Source organism: Gastrolobium bilobum, unplaced genomic scaffold (assembly GCF_033153095.1).
Source record: "Gastrolobium bilobum isolate Gb01-03AN ecotype WA unplaced genomic scaffold, APGP_CSIRO_Gbil_v1 utg455, whole genome shotgun sequence".
NCBI lineage: Eukaryota > Viridiplantae > Streptophyta > Magnoliopsida > Fabales > Fabaceae > Gastrolobium > Gastrolobium bilobum.
Genome location: NW_026896178.1, coordinates 189,765 through 203,128, shown reverse-complemented (window position 1 = coordinate 203,128; position 13,364 = coordinate 189,765). Strand labels below are relative to the sequence as shown.

Sequence of the window (13,364 nt, the reverse complement as noted above, 5' to 3'; positions counted from 1 at the left end):
ATAGTTGCTTAGATCAAGAACTGAAGCAGAGTATAATATAGTTGCTAGATCAAGAACTGAAGCAGAGTATCGCTCCATTTAGAATATAGTTACAACAACAACATGCATAAAGAATATAGATAAAACTATATATTCAGCTAATTATACACATTAGAGGGCTTGAATCATCGTTTCTACTTGAAGTCATATAACTATTTAAAAACGTCACATGAGTTTATATTCTAATCTTAATAATGTATTTATGAATCAAATAAGAAATAAAATATTCAAATCATATATAACAGTCAATATTTATGATTAACTGTAAAGATTATATATTATCTTAGCGATTGAGTTTATTTTTAATTCTGGAAGGCTCAAACTAGACAATGTTTTTCTATATATGAATTAGTTACCCTGTATTAGTAAGCCTCAAATTAGTCACTAGTTATCACTCATTGAAGCTCAATGTTAAGAAAGTATTTTGTAATTGTTTAAGGGAAACATATTGAAAAGTATTATGGAATTTTACTATACATTTTGTTATAATTGATAACTTATTCTAGTCATAATTAAAATAAAATAACTATTTGTTTAATCAAAACCTAAAAAGAAAAAAAGTATGATAATTAGCTTTCAATATATATATATATATATGGGTTCGCTTTTCTGCAGTTACTGCAGATAAGTTATCTGCAGTAAACCCAATACGACGTTGTTTTGGGGCAAAAATCTTGGTGTTTTTGTAATTTTAATTTATTTTAGGGTTATAATAGTCTTTATATTTATAATTTTTTAAGATTTCAATATCAAAATGACGTCGTTTTGGGAATAAATGCAGATAACTTATCTGCAATAACTGCAGAAATATTTTTCCTATATATATATATATATATATATATATATATATATATATATATATATATATAGACACACACACACACTTTACTACCACTTTTGTGTCATTGGATGTGTTGGAATGTATTCCTCTATTAATGCTTGGTGGCTGAGCATGAACTACATTTATTGGTGCATGGCTCAATGTATGAATAATCACCCAAATAAATGCTAACTACCTCATAAATGATGAAGATTCTAAAAGAAGGTGAAAGGATTCGTATCACCTATATAAAGATATGAAAACCTTTGTAAAAGTTGAGAAAGAGAGAGAAAGACTTTGTATGAGAAAATCCTCTAAAGAAAAGTTTAAAAGACTGACCTCTTTAGAGAAGAACTTTATAACCACCATTAATCATGAAGTTTGAATATACCTCTAATGTGACTAGTGGAAGATTTCCTAGACTAGATCCCATGGTTTTTACTCCTCGGCAATAAAAGATGTTTTCCACGTTAAAACTTGTTATGTTCTCTGCTCCATCTCTTTATTTTTTGCATTTTCTTGGATGACTTGCTGATAGTAGACCGACCTCCAAGTGCTGAGCTATGAGCTCCACTTGACGACCTGTGATTGCTTCCTCACTGATTGAAGGACCCTATCCTAACAGTGGTATCAATCCTCAGTGCTAAGATTCATGAAGGTAAGAATGAAAGAAATTGAATAGAAAGGAGACAACCATGATACGAATAGTATATTGATAAAAATCCTATTTGAGCATGTGCTGCAGTTCACCAACGCCCACGAATTATGGACAAAGTTGGAGTCTACGATATAGAAGAAAACTCCTTGGAACAAAGTGTATTTAGTATGCTGACTTGTGAAGCTCGAATATAAGGAAGACGTGAGCATAATAGAAAATCTCAATGCTTACAAAGGTGTTGTGAATCAGCTAGCTAAAGTCGAGATGAAAATAGATGATTAATTATAATCTATGCTACTCCTTAGTTTGCTGTAAGAAAATTGGGATACTCTGGTAGTGATTTTGAGCAACTTGGCTCCAAAGCCAAGATTGACAATGGACATTGTGACTGTCAACCTCTTCGATGAGGAGCCCAGAAGAAGAAAGCAAGGCGTATTCAGCACGTCCGAGGGGAACGTTGCTGAGAACAAGGGAAAGTTTGACTTCGGGGAAAAGTAAGAGTTAAGGTCGAGATAAATGTAGAGACCGGTCTAGGCTGAACTATGAGCTAACTTGCTTATATTGTGGGAAACCTGCACACAAGAAGGCAGATTGTCAGACTCTGAAGAAAGACCAGAAGAGCGGCAATGTCAAGCCGGACTAGATAGAGCCCAAGAAGAAATAAGACAAGAGCACACTGATGTCGAGGTCTTCCTCCTAGGTAAGGATAATTTTCTAAATGTTGCTTATGATGTTTATGCCTGGATTGTTGATTCAAGTGCCTCATTCTATGTCACTCCACACAAGTGCTTTTCTCTTCCTATAGAAGTGGTGACTTCAGAGTTGTGAAGGTGGAAAACTATGTCACCAGTAAGCTTGTTGGGGTTGGTGATATGACCTTGACCATGAATACCAGTTGTCAAATGTACTGAAAGAGGTGAGACATACGCCTCAACCTAATCTCGGTAGGAAAGCTGCTAGATGATGTCGGGTTAGTAAATTATTTTGGTGCAGGAAGATGGAAGCTGGCAAAATGGAACTTGCTGGTTGCTTGAGGCAAGAAAGAAGGATCCTTATATGTAATGGAAGGAAAAATGAACAGTGGAGAAGCCAACGCTATATATGATGGACATAACATGGAGTTTCGCACAAGCATCTCAGCCACATGAGCAAAAAACAACTTTAAATTCTGAACAGGAAAGGACTCTTGATTGGGTTAAAAGGGCATAAATTGGAGAGCTGTATGCACTACCTTGCTGGAAAGTAGCACCACCAGGTTTCATTAGTAAGACTAAATCAGCCTATACAGCGCACATATATTCTTGACTCGACTACACGATGTCTGTTCCATGTCGAAAAGAACACACAATAAGGCTCAATACTTTCTTTCCTTTATTGACGACCACTCCTAAAAGCTGTGGGTTTATTTGTTGTGTTCCAAAGATCAGATACTTCAAGCCTTTAAAGAATTCTACGCTATGGTAGAACGAGAGATTGACAAGAAGCTGAAAGTAGTTTAATTTGCGAATAAGAGAGAATATTGCCGCTTTTCGATGCTTATTGTTGAGCGGCAGGAATCAGATTGGAGAAGATGCCCCCAAAGACATCTCAATTAAATGAAGTAGCTAAGAGGGAGGGTGAACCAGACTATCGAGGAAATAATTTGGAGTATATTATCCATTACTGGGTTACAAAATTCTTTATGGGGATAGGCCATCAGGACTGTAGTCGACCTCATGAATCTATCACCATCAAGACCCCTTGAAGGAGAAATTCAAATAAAGTATGGAAATGACATAAAGCATCTTATGATCATTTCCATATGTCGACTGTAGTTGACGATATGCTTATTGTAGGGAAAGACAAGTCCAAGATATCGCCTTGAAGAAGGCGTTGAGCATGTCCTTCTCAATGAAGGACCCTAGCCCTCAAAGTAGATATTAGGAATTAAAATTATAAGATTCTTTCATTGAAAAGTATTACGACTTTTCCAAGAAAAATACATTGAGAAAATTTTGAATAAATTTAGCACGGATCAAGCCAAGACAATAAGCATCCCTCTAGCTAAAATATAAAATTAAGCCAGAGACAATATAAGAGCTCTTATTAAGAAAATGATGAAATGTTAAAAATCCTGTACAAGTCCGTTGTCAGAAGCTTGATGTACATAATGGTATGTTCAGTTAGGATGGTGAGCCGGTATTTGTCAAATCCCTGCAAAAAACACTGGGAAGGTGTCAAATGGATCTTCAAGTATCCTAAAGGAACAACAAATCTATGCCTCTGATTTGGAGAAGGTAAGACTGAGCTGGAAGACTTTACAAATGCTGATTTAGGGGGAGATGTTGACTCAAGAAAGTCGATGATGGGTTTTTGATGACATTTGCAGGAGGAGCTATCTCTTGGCAATCAAAACTTGAGAAATATGTGGCACTTTCGATGACCAATGCCAAATACCTATTGCAACATTAGTATGTAAGGGGATGACGTGGATGAAAAAATTCCTCTTTGAACTCGACCGTGAACAAGAAAAGTACGAGTTGAAGTGTGAAAATCAAAGTGCAATTCACTTGGCAAAGAACTCGACTTATCACTCCCGTACTAAACATATAGAAGTGAGGCAACACTGGATCCAGGATATGTTAGAGGAAAAAAAGCTTGAACTTGTCAAACTGTACACTAACCTGAATTAGTTCGATATGATGACAAAGTCGATGTTAGCAAGGAAGTTTGAAGATTGCTATCAAGATGTCGGGTTGTTGGACCCGACGCATTAAAGTTGGAAGGGAAGATTTGATGGAGTGTGTTCTTCCATTGATATTTGGTGGCTAAGCATACGCTACATTTATTTATGCATGACTCAATGTCTGAATAACCGCTCCAATAAATGCTACCTACCTCTTCTATGATGAAGATTCTAGAAGAAGGTGAAAGGTTTCACCTCATTATATAAAGATACGAAAATCTTTGTAAAAGGTTAGAGAGAGAGAGATTTTGTGTGAGAAAATCCTCCGAAGAGAAGTTTGAGAGAGTGACATATTTAGAGAAGAACTTTGTAAGTACCATTTGATGGTGAAGTTTGAATATACCTCCAGTGTGACTGGGGAAGCTTGAATCTTTTTAATCCCATTATTATCATAATGGAAGATTTTCTAGAATAGGTCCCGTGATTTTTACTCATCTGCATTATAGGAGGTTTTTCATGTTAAAACTTGTGTTTTCTTCTCCATCTCTCTATTTTATGCATTTTCTTGTTTCTGCTTTGGACCGACCTACTGATAGTATATCGACCTTCAAGTGCTAAGCTGCGAGCTTCACTTAACGACCTGTGATTGCTTTTGTGCTGATATAGGGACCCCATCTCAACTAGATGATATATAAATCAATGGCTTACAAGAACAATGAATCATATTACTTTTTCTCTATTTCTACTCTCTCTTCATGTAATGAGATTCAGTATAATTAGAAGCCATTAATTTAAATACCGCTCAATATATAATGCAAAAGTGATAATAAAAGTATGATGATACATAAAAGTAGAAAGATTGAATTGGTAGCAATATAATCTACTATATATATGGAGAGAAATTATATTCTCTTGTCTCATTTTAACATGTTTATATTATATGAGAATATCTCTATCATTTATCATTTTTAATGATAAATCTATGGGATAGGATATTGTGACACACAAATAATGTTACGCACAATGTTACGACCACATCTTAACCGTTGATTTCCGTCAATCAACGGTTATCATTTATTACAAATTAATAATTAATTAATGAGTTTGTTTTGAAAAATGATAACCGTTGATTGACGGAAATCAACGGTTAAGATGTGGTCGTAACATTGTGCGTAACATTATTTGTGTGTCACAATATCCTATCCCTAAATCTATTGTATATTTTATCTATTGCCATTGATTTTAACTATCATTTATTAACTTTACCTTTTTTCTAATCCTCTTTCAATTAAAAGTGGTTTTAATACCGATTCATTTATCATTAAAAATTACGAACGACACATGATGACAGAATCCTCTTTTATATATATATGGTAAAATCATTTCTGCAGCCGCTTTACGTACAACAACGACAAGTGTATGGTTATGATTTCCCACATTTAATGCTTTTAAGTATACATATGACAAGTATTTGATTGCTGCACGTACAGCAACTGAAGAAATGTAAATTCCTATATATATAAATATATATATATATATATAATAAATAATTTTCTTATGTTATAAAAAAAATGTTATCTTATATAATAGAAGTAAAATTACAAGTGACTCACATGTAAGAGGAGAGAAAAAGAAAAGAGATGGGTTCCACCTCTCTTTTAAGTGTGTAGAAAATTTGTTTCTCTCGTGTAAAATAAGATAAATATAATCCTATATCTTAAGGGCTTTATTAATCTTATGTTATAAAAATAAGTTCTTTCCTATTATAGACACAATTATGGATAAAATCCACCCACTTATAAAAAATAAAAGAATAAAAATTAAACTACACGAAAATTAATATATACATAAAAAAGAGAATTACTCTCCAACAGCGTAAAAATAATTTTCCTATATCTTAATTCCACGTTCTAAATGCATGGAAAAGAAATAATAGAGCAACCAGTCAGCCGCAGCCCTAGACCAACGGTTAATCAGCTAACAAATGCCAAATTCCTTTATTGTTTGATGGTCACGTGTTGGGCGAAGAGGTGACACATACCTAAAAGCCCGACCATAACAAAGGGTTAGAAATATAAGTATGCTTTTTGAAAGTTTATTTTTTCATTTATGATAAACAAATTAAAAGATAGAAATTTTAGAATTAGCAATCATGAATCTGCTAAAAAATTTAGCAATTAAGAGATTTAACTTTGGCAAAGAATCATTTTCATTAATAAAAAATATTAACGACATATAAATATTCAACTTAACATAGAAAAACAAGTTTAAATATATAAATAAGCTATAAGTGGGGGAGGATTGTCTTCTCCTCAAGAAAGGTAGAAAATTAAAACATAGCAAAACAAGCTTAAATATATGAATAAAATATCTGGTATACATATCTCGAGAATTTATAGAAGGAACATCTTTTACTAAAATTGTCTTGTTTGATTTATTCCTTAATAAGTTTTTTTAAGTTAAACTCTTATATAATTGTCATACAATTAACATCCATGTACAACGAAATTTCTAGACTGATATTTACAAAAAAAAATAAAAAAAATTTCTAGACTGATAGGTAAATCTCACCTTCTCCTCATTCCTCTTATAGAGCAAAAGCCAATATAAAAGCACCCAGTCCATGCATTGTTTTCCATTCCACTCTCAAGCCAAGACCAATAAGAAAAAAGAAAAAAAGGAAAAACAAAACAAAACAGAGAGAAGAGAAGATAGAATATGGGTTCAGCATCCGAAACCGTTTGCGTTACAGGGGCTGCTGGTTTCATTGGATCATGGCTTGTCATGAGACTCATCGAACATGGCTATAAGGTTCGAGCCACCGTGCGCGACCCAGGTCCCATTTTTTCCATCATTTTTTATGTCATGCCCAAATTCACCTCTTTAATCAACCAATTAACAAAAATAATATAATTAAAACTAAGCATTATATGCATGTACCCTGCAGCTAACATGAAGAAGGTGAAGCATTTGCTGGAACTGCCAGGTGCAAATACCAACCTATCTCTGTGGAAGGCTGACCTTGCTGAAGAGGGAAGCTTTGACGAAGCCATAAAAGGGTGCATCGGAGTTTTCCATGTGGCTACGCCCATGGATTTTGAGTCCAAGGACCCTGAGGTATGCTCATTAATTCACACTTTGTTTTTTTTGTCATCCATCACTTGAACACTAAGGTTTTAAGAGTTTTCAATAAAAATCTTAAACTGCTAACTCCTATCATCCCTGGTACTGTATATTAAGATCCCACACTACGTTTTAGTATAAAACGCTTGATGAAATGATTTATTATCACTTAGTATATTTGTATATTTAGTATATTTGTTTTGGGTAAAAACACCAAATTTTTAGAAAATATATTTAGAAAATAATATACCAAAATGAGGCTATTTTGGTATACAAATATTTCATGAATACATGTTGGAAATATTTTAATTGAATTAAATGGAATTAATGTCCATTTAATATCTTCTAAAGTTACGGTTAATTATGTTTCAAATTGGAATATTTAACTGTGGTGTCTTTTGGTCGTATTAAAAGCGCCTATAATTGATTACCAAAAAAAAAAAAAGCTCCTATAATTGACTGTTACACTCAAATATACTATTGAAAAGTTTGTAAAACGTTATGTTAGTTTCAAACTTCACCGCTGGATGGAGCCTTCTGCTATCAAAATTGTTCCGGCCAGCCGAGTGGTCTAGGCCCAATATGATGGGTCCATATTTAAAGGCTTCCAGAAGACAAGCCATGGCTTCCGGATGAGGTTTCCCTCTTGTTCGTTATTGTACACTGACAATAGCTATAATGCGTCTTGCATGCCCAAGCAAGACCAGGACCAAGCTATGGTAATATAGGCTGTTTCATCCTTCCTTACTCTCCCTTTCTACTAAGAAGGTCAAACCCCACCTATCAATATCCCCTCTGACTAATTAAGATATCATCGTTATTACATTTATGAACTGTTACTTTATGGTAATACAGGTTGTCTCATCCTTCCTTACTCTTCCTTTTTACAAAGAAGGTCAAACCCCACTTATCAATATTCCCTCTGACTATTAAGATATCATCGTTGTTACTTTTATGAACTGTTACTCTGTTCATTTAGAGAACTATCATAGCCACTGAATACCTCTCAACATTGTTACACAGCACTTGAGAAATTTCATAAGGACCTTGGTTTATACCATTGTCGCTAAAAGCATCTCCTAAATAAATATACTATGGCCCTTGTGGGATACATACCCGGTTCTCTTGACCAGTTCAGAAATTATTTTCTTTACATTGCTATTTCCTGCACGCATTCATTATATAACACAATCGGGTTATGCTTGAATCATTATAATTAAATGAGGTAATTACTTGGTGAAAGTGAGTAGCCCTTTTATGCGAGAATAAGTTGATGAGTTACAAGATTAATTTAATTAAAAAAACCACTGACAAAGACCACTGCCCCGCCAGGGAAAGGTACTATATTTACTCCTTAAGATTTAAAATGACTTTATGTATCAAATGAAAAAAAAAAAAAAAAAGTTGATAGTTGATCCACTAACACCAGAATAAATTTCTTTTGTTTCATTTTTTTATTTAAAAAATGTCAGAACAAACTAGGAATATCCTGGGACAACTTTTAATTTGTCCCCTAACAAGAACTACAGAAAAATAAAAAATATGCACTGCCACCAAAGTCTAAGGAGATTCTCTATCAAATCCTGGTTATTCGTATTCCATTTTCTTCTCCCTCATCTGGCTATCCCTATTTATTTATTTATTATTTCACACTCTGGTTGAACCTTTTGTTATGCAAAAGCATATGCTAACATGTGATGTCAACATTTTGTACTACAAAAGTTTAAAAGGACGAATAATATACGGATCCACTTATTAATTGTTAACAAATTTTATAATTTAATATTTACTAAAAAATGAGGGGATAAGATCGAATTTATTTGACTATTTGATCGGAAGCTCCGATATCATATAATATAACCCATTTAACCCAATAATTTAAGTTAATTAACAATGTCTTCTTAATAATTTTATATTAAGTTTCTCTAACAAGTTTATTATGAAAATCTTGAAATGATCATGCAATATTTATGGAGATTAAGTCTAGTATATATGGTTGGAAATTTGATTGGAAGTGCAGAATGAAGTGATCAAGCCAACGATAAACGGAGTACTAGACATCATGAAAGCATGCATGAAGGCCAAAACTGTCCGAAGGCTTGTATTCACATCCTCAGCGGGAACTCTCAATGTTACAGAGGAGCAAAAGCTTTTCATCGACGAGTCCTGTTGGAGTGACCTTGAGTTCTGCCGAAGAGTAAAGATGACTGGCTGGGTTAGGACTTTATTTCACTATTTATTTCTTCATTTTTTTCTTTAATTTTATAATTTCATATTCCAATTAATTCAGCAAATTACAATTAAAACAACAATTAACCAAGAGAATAAATAATCTCCTTAGACTTGGTTCCATTTTTGTAGATGTATTTCGTTTCTAAGACACTGGCGGAGCAAGAAGCATGGAAATTTGCCAAAGAGCATAACATTGACTTCGTCACAGTCATACCACCTCTTGTTGTGGGTCCATTTCTTATGCCAACAATGCCACCTAGCCTAATCACTGCTCTTTCACCCATCACCGGTACATTATATATAAATATATCAGGACCATATTATTATTCTTTTGTGAACTAATAAATTAAATTTTTTAATATATATGTTGAATGTTATACTCATAAATTTGCAGGAAATGAGGCACATTACTCGATCATAAAGCAAGGCCAATTCGTCCACTTAGATGATCTTTGTCTTGCTCATATATACCTGTTTGAACAGCCAATAGTGGAAGGGAGATACATATGCTCTGCATGCGAGGCTAATATCCATGACATTGCAAAATTGATTAACCAAAAATACCCAGAGTACAATGTCCCCACAAAGTAAATCTTCCGAGCTACTTTAAATATCGTTGACTGCATTGCATGCACAGTATTACAGCAATTAACCAAATTTAATGGCTTAGATGAGACGCAAATTTAAATTTAGTAACTAAGTTGAGAGAAAAAAGCTTATGGGAAAGGAAATTTTAAATCGTGAATAAAAATTAGTTTCACACTTAAAATGTGTAACATAATGCTGAAAAGGAAAGTATATTACAGTAACGACATGGATATATATTAGATAAAACTCTATGTTGTGTTAATTGTACATATTGGATTTTTAGGTTCAAGAATATTCCAGATCAATTGGAGCTTGTCAGATTTTCGTCCAAGAAGATCAAAGACTTGGGATTTCAATTTAAATACAGCTTGGAGGATATGTATACTGGAGCAGTTGACACGTGCAGGAAAAAAGGGCTTCTTCCTAGTACTGCAGAAACTCCCGAGAATGGCACCATCAAGAAATAAATATGCTTCCATGTCTGTATGTTCAATAATTACCAGGTTGTCTTTGTGTTTAAACATACCTGTTTTAAGAATTCGTAGCGAGAATGTCCCCGGTTTTTGGGACCAGGTTGTCTTTCAATAAGTTAACAACTATCTTCTAATTCAGTGGGATTATGATCTCTGATTATGCTCATTTCCAAACAAATGATGTCTGTTATGCATGTTTATACGTATAAATTAAGGAATTGATGTTTTTCATATTGTATGAGATAAATTTATCTTCCTTCTCCTACAGTGGCAGACTCATGAATTTTATTAAGAGGGAGCGAAAAATAAAAATACCTCTTCATAAATAAAAGTACTTCAAATACAATACAGACCTAATATGCAAAAAATTGAAAGAAATATATTATAGAAATTAAGATCACTTCAGTTGACTCTTACTCTACGTGTTTTCATATTGTTAAACTCATCTATAATTGAATCAGTGCTAAAACTCAAAACAATTTCTTTTTCAATGTATGTAATCAAAGAATCATTAAGAAATTGGTCTTCCATTCTATTTCGAAACCTGGTTTTGATTATCTTCATAGCTGAGAAAGATCTTTCAGTAGTTGCTGTAAAAACTGAAAGAGTGAGTACAAGTCTAATCATTCTATCAATAAGAGGATAAATGATGGACTTTCCAGTTCTTGCTAGCCCTTGACATAATTCTGATGTAGTTGATTTTTTTGGAAAAACAATGTGACATGTGTCAACACTTGATGAGTGACGCCTAAATTAGACGAGATTGCCTCTTGAGTGACGCCCAATTTAGGCGTGATTGGTGATGCCCAAATTGGGCGTGATATTGTGCAATAAATATGTAATTATTTCCAAAACTGTCGTAAATTCATAATTTTTTATTTAAAAAACAATATATCAATTTTTTTGCCGTTTTTTCACATCAATAATGGAATAGGAATAGAAATAAAAAAAGGTTGAGTGTTACATGATATGGAGAGGAATTTTATATTATAAAAAATAAAATTTAATAATATTACTCAAATTTTATTTTATATATATATATATAAAAATTTCTTTAAATTTTGGGGGGCGGCGGTGTCCCACCCTAGCCCCCCTATGCCTGCCCCTTATCTCCTACATATACATAAAAGTATGAGGGAGCAGCCATTTGAGATGAATAGAGAAAAATAAAAAATATGAACCCCACATATTTTTATATGTATATAGGAGATAATTTTATCTCTTATAAAATGGAAAACATTAATGATATAAATTAAAGTTGTTCCCATTTTGGGTTGATTTTTTTTCTCCCACTTATTAATCTCTTTCGTTATCTATATTATTTAGTAAGACGAAACTCAATGATATCATTAAATATATATTAAATTCAAAGAAAAAGAAATAAAAAATTAAAAAGAAGAGACAAAGTGAGTACATTAGAACAAAAAAAAATGTTTACCAAAATGATAAGATAAGAGCAAAAATAATCATATAGTAATAAAATAATAATTTATTAAAAATAATAATTGTTTGGAATTATTAAATTAAAATTATAAAATACCATAAAATTTTAAAAGAGAATTAATAAAGTGCAAGAGTTAGTAAAAAGTAATTACAAAACAAAACAATAACATAATAACAAGGATTTATGCAATCAAGAAAGGTATAGGTATAACTAAGGATTCAATTTTCCCCAATCTCCCCTTTATGTTTTAAATTAAAATCTTATTTAATCATCATTTTTATATCGCCAATCAATTCCCCTAATTTAGTTAAATCTCAATTAATTGGTATTTTAACCCTTTACTCCTTTAAGAAAATCCTAATTCCTTAGTGCTTCTCAAAATGATTTAAGCATTAAAAATAAGAATCATAAAGTTTACATATGTATCCTAGATTTATACAAATCAAAGATGAATTTACCAACTCGATTCATATACCAATGTTCCTATAGTTACACATGAACCATAGATCAAATTTGTGGTGGCCGGTGATGATGTTGTTGTGGTTGGTTATGGAAGAATAAGAGGGGGAGGGCTATGTGGAGTCCGGTGATGGGGTTTTGGTCAGAGTGATGTGGATCGAAGGTGGATTGTGGGAAATGTTGAGCAAAAAAAGGCTTTGGATATGGTGGATCTGAGATCCTTGATGGTGGCTGGGTTTTGTGGTAGTTTTATGGTTTTGGTTGAAGAAGATGGTGGGAGAGAGGAGGTGGTGACCGGTGGCTCTGGTTGTGGGCTGGTGAAGGTGGGTTCGGTCAAGGATGTGGGTGTGAGGAGGATGGGGGCTCGGTGGACTTGGTAAGGTCTTGAAGGAGATGAGTTATGCTTTGTTGTGGCGTATCATATGCCAAATCAGGGTGTGATAGTAGTATCTTACTCACACACACACGGAAATCCCTTCCAAGTGGTGTTTCATACGCCACTTTGGCGTACGAGCCCCGAGCGTCTTTTCTTTCTCTCATGTTTACAGAGTTTGGCGTATCATACGCAAAGTTGGCTTATGAGGTGCCAACGAGAATTAATTTTGCTCACAGAAACTACTCTCAAGTGGCGTATGATACGCCAAATTGGCGTATGGGACGCCAATTTTTCACTCATTCACAACTACTTTAAAATACACCATCTCATAATCAAATTTTAAAAAATAAAATAAAAGAAATTTTTTTTTCAAAAATAAAATAAAAAATAAATAAAAATAAAAATAACCAACAAAATAAAAATAATATAAAATAAATAAAATAAAAATTGAAAAACTTATTAGGTTGCCTCTCAATTAGCGCTTGTT

At 33.3% G+C, this 13,364-nt stretch overlaps 1 protein-coding gene across 1 annotated transcript; it reads left to right on the top strand.

The window, feature by feature from the left end:
• Window positions 1-6,815: 6,815 nt before the first annotated feature.
• Window positions 6,816-10,736, top strand: LOC133298134 (dihydroflavonol 4-reductase-like). Its single transcript, XM_061497372.1, has 6 exons — window positions 6,816-7,018; window positions 7,130-7,299; window positions 9,326-9,520; window positions 9,667-9,826; window positions 9,932-10,124; window positions 10,409-10,736. Exons 1-6 carry the CDS (start codon window positions 6,901-6,903, stop codon window positions 10,590-10,592), a joined length of 1,020 nt encoding a protein of 339 aa, XP_061353356.1. The 5' UTR covers window positions 6,816-6,900; the 3' UTR covers window positions 10,593-10,736.
• The last annotated feature ends 2,628 nt before the right edge of the window (window positions 10,737-13,364 follow it).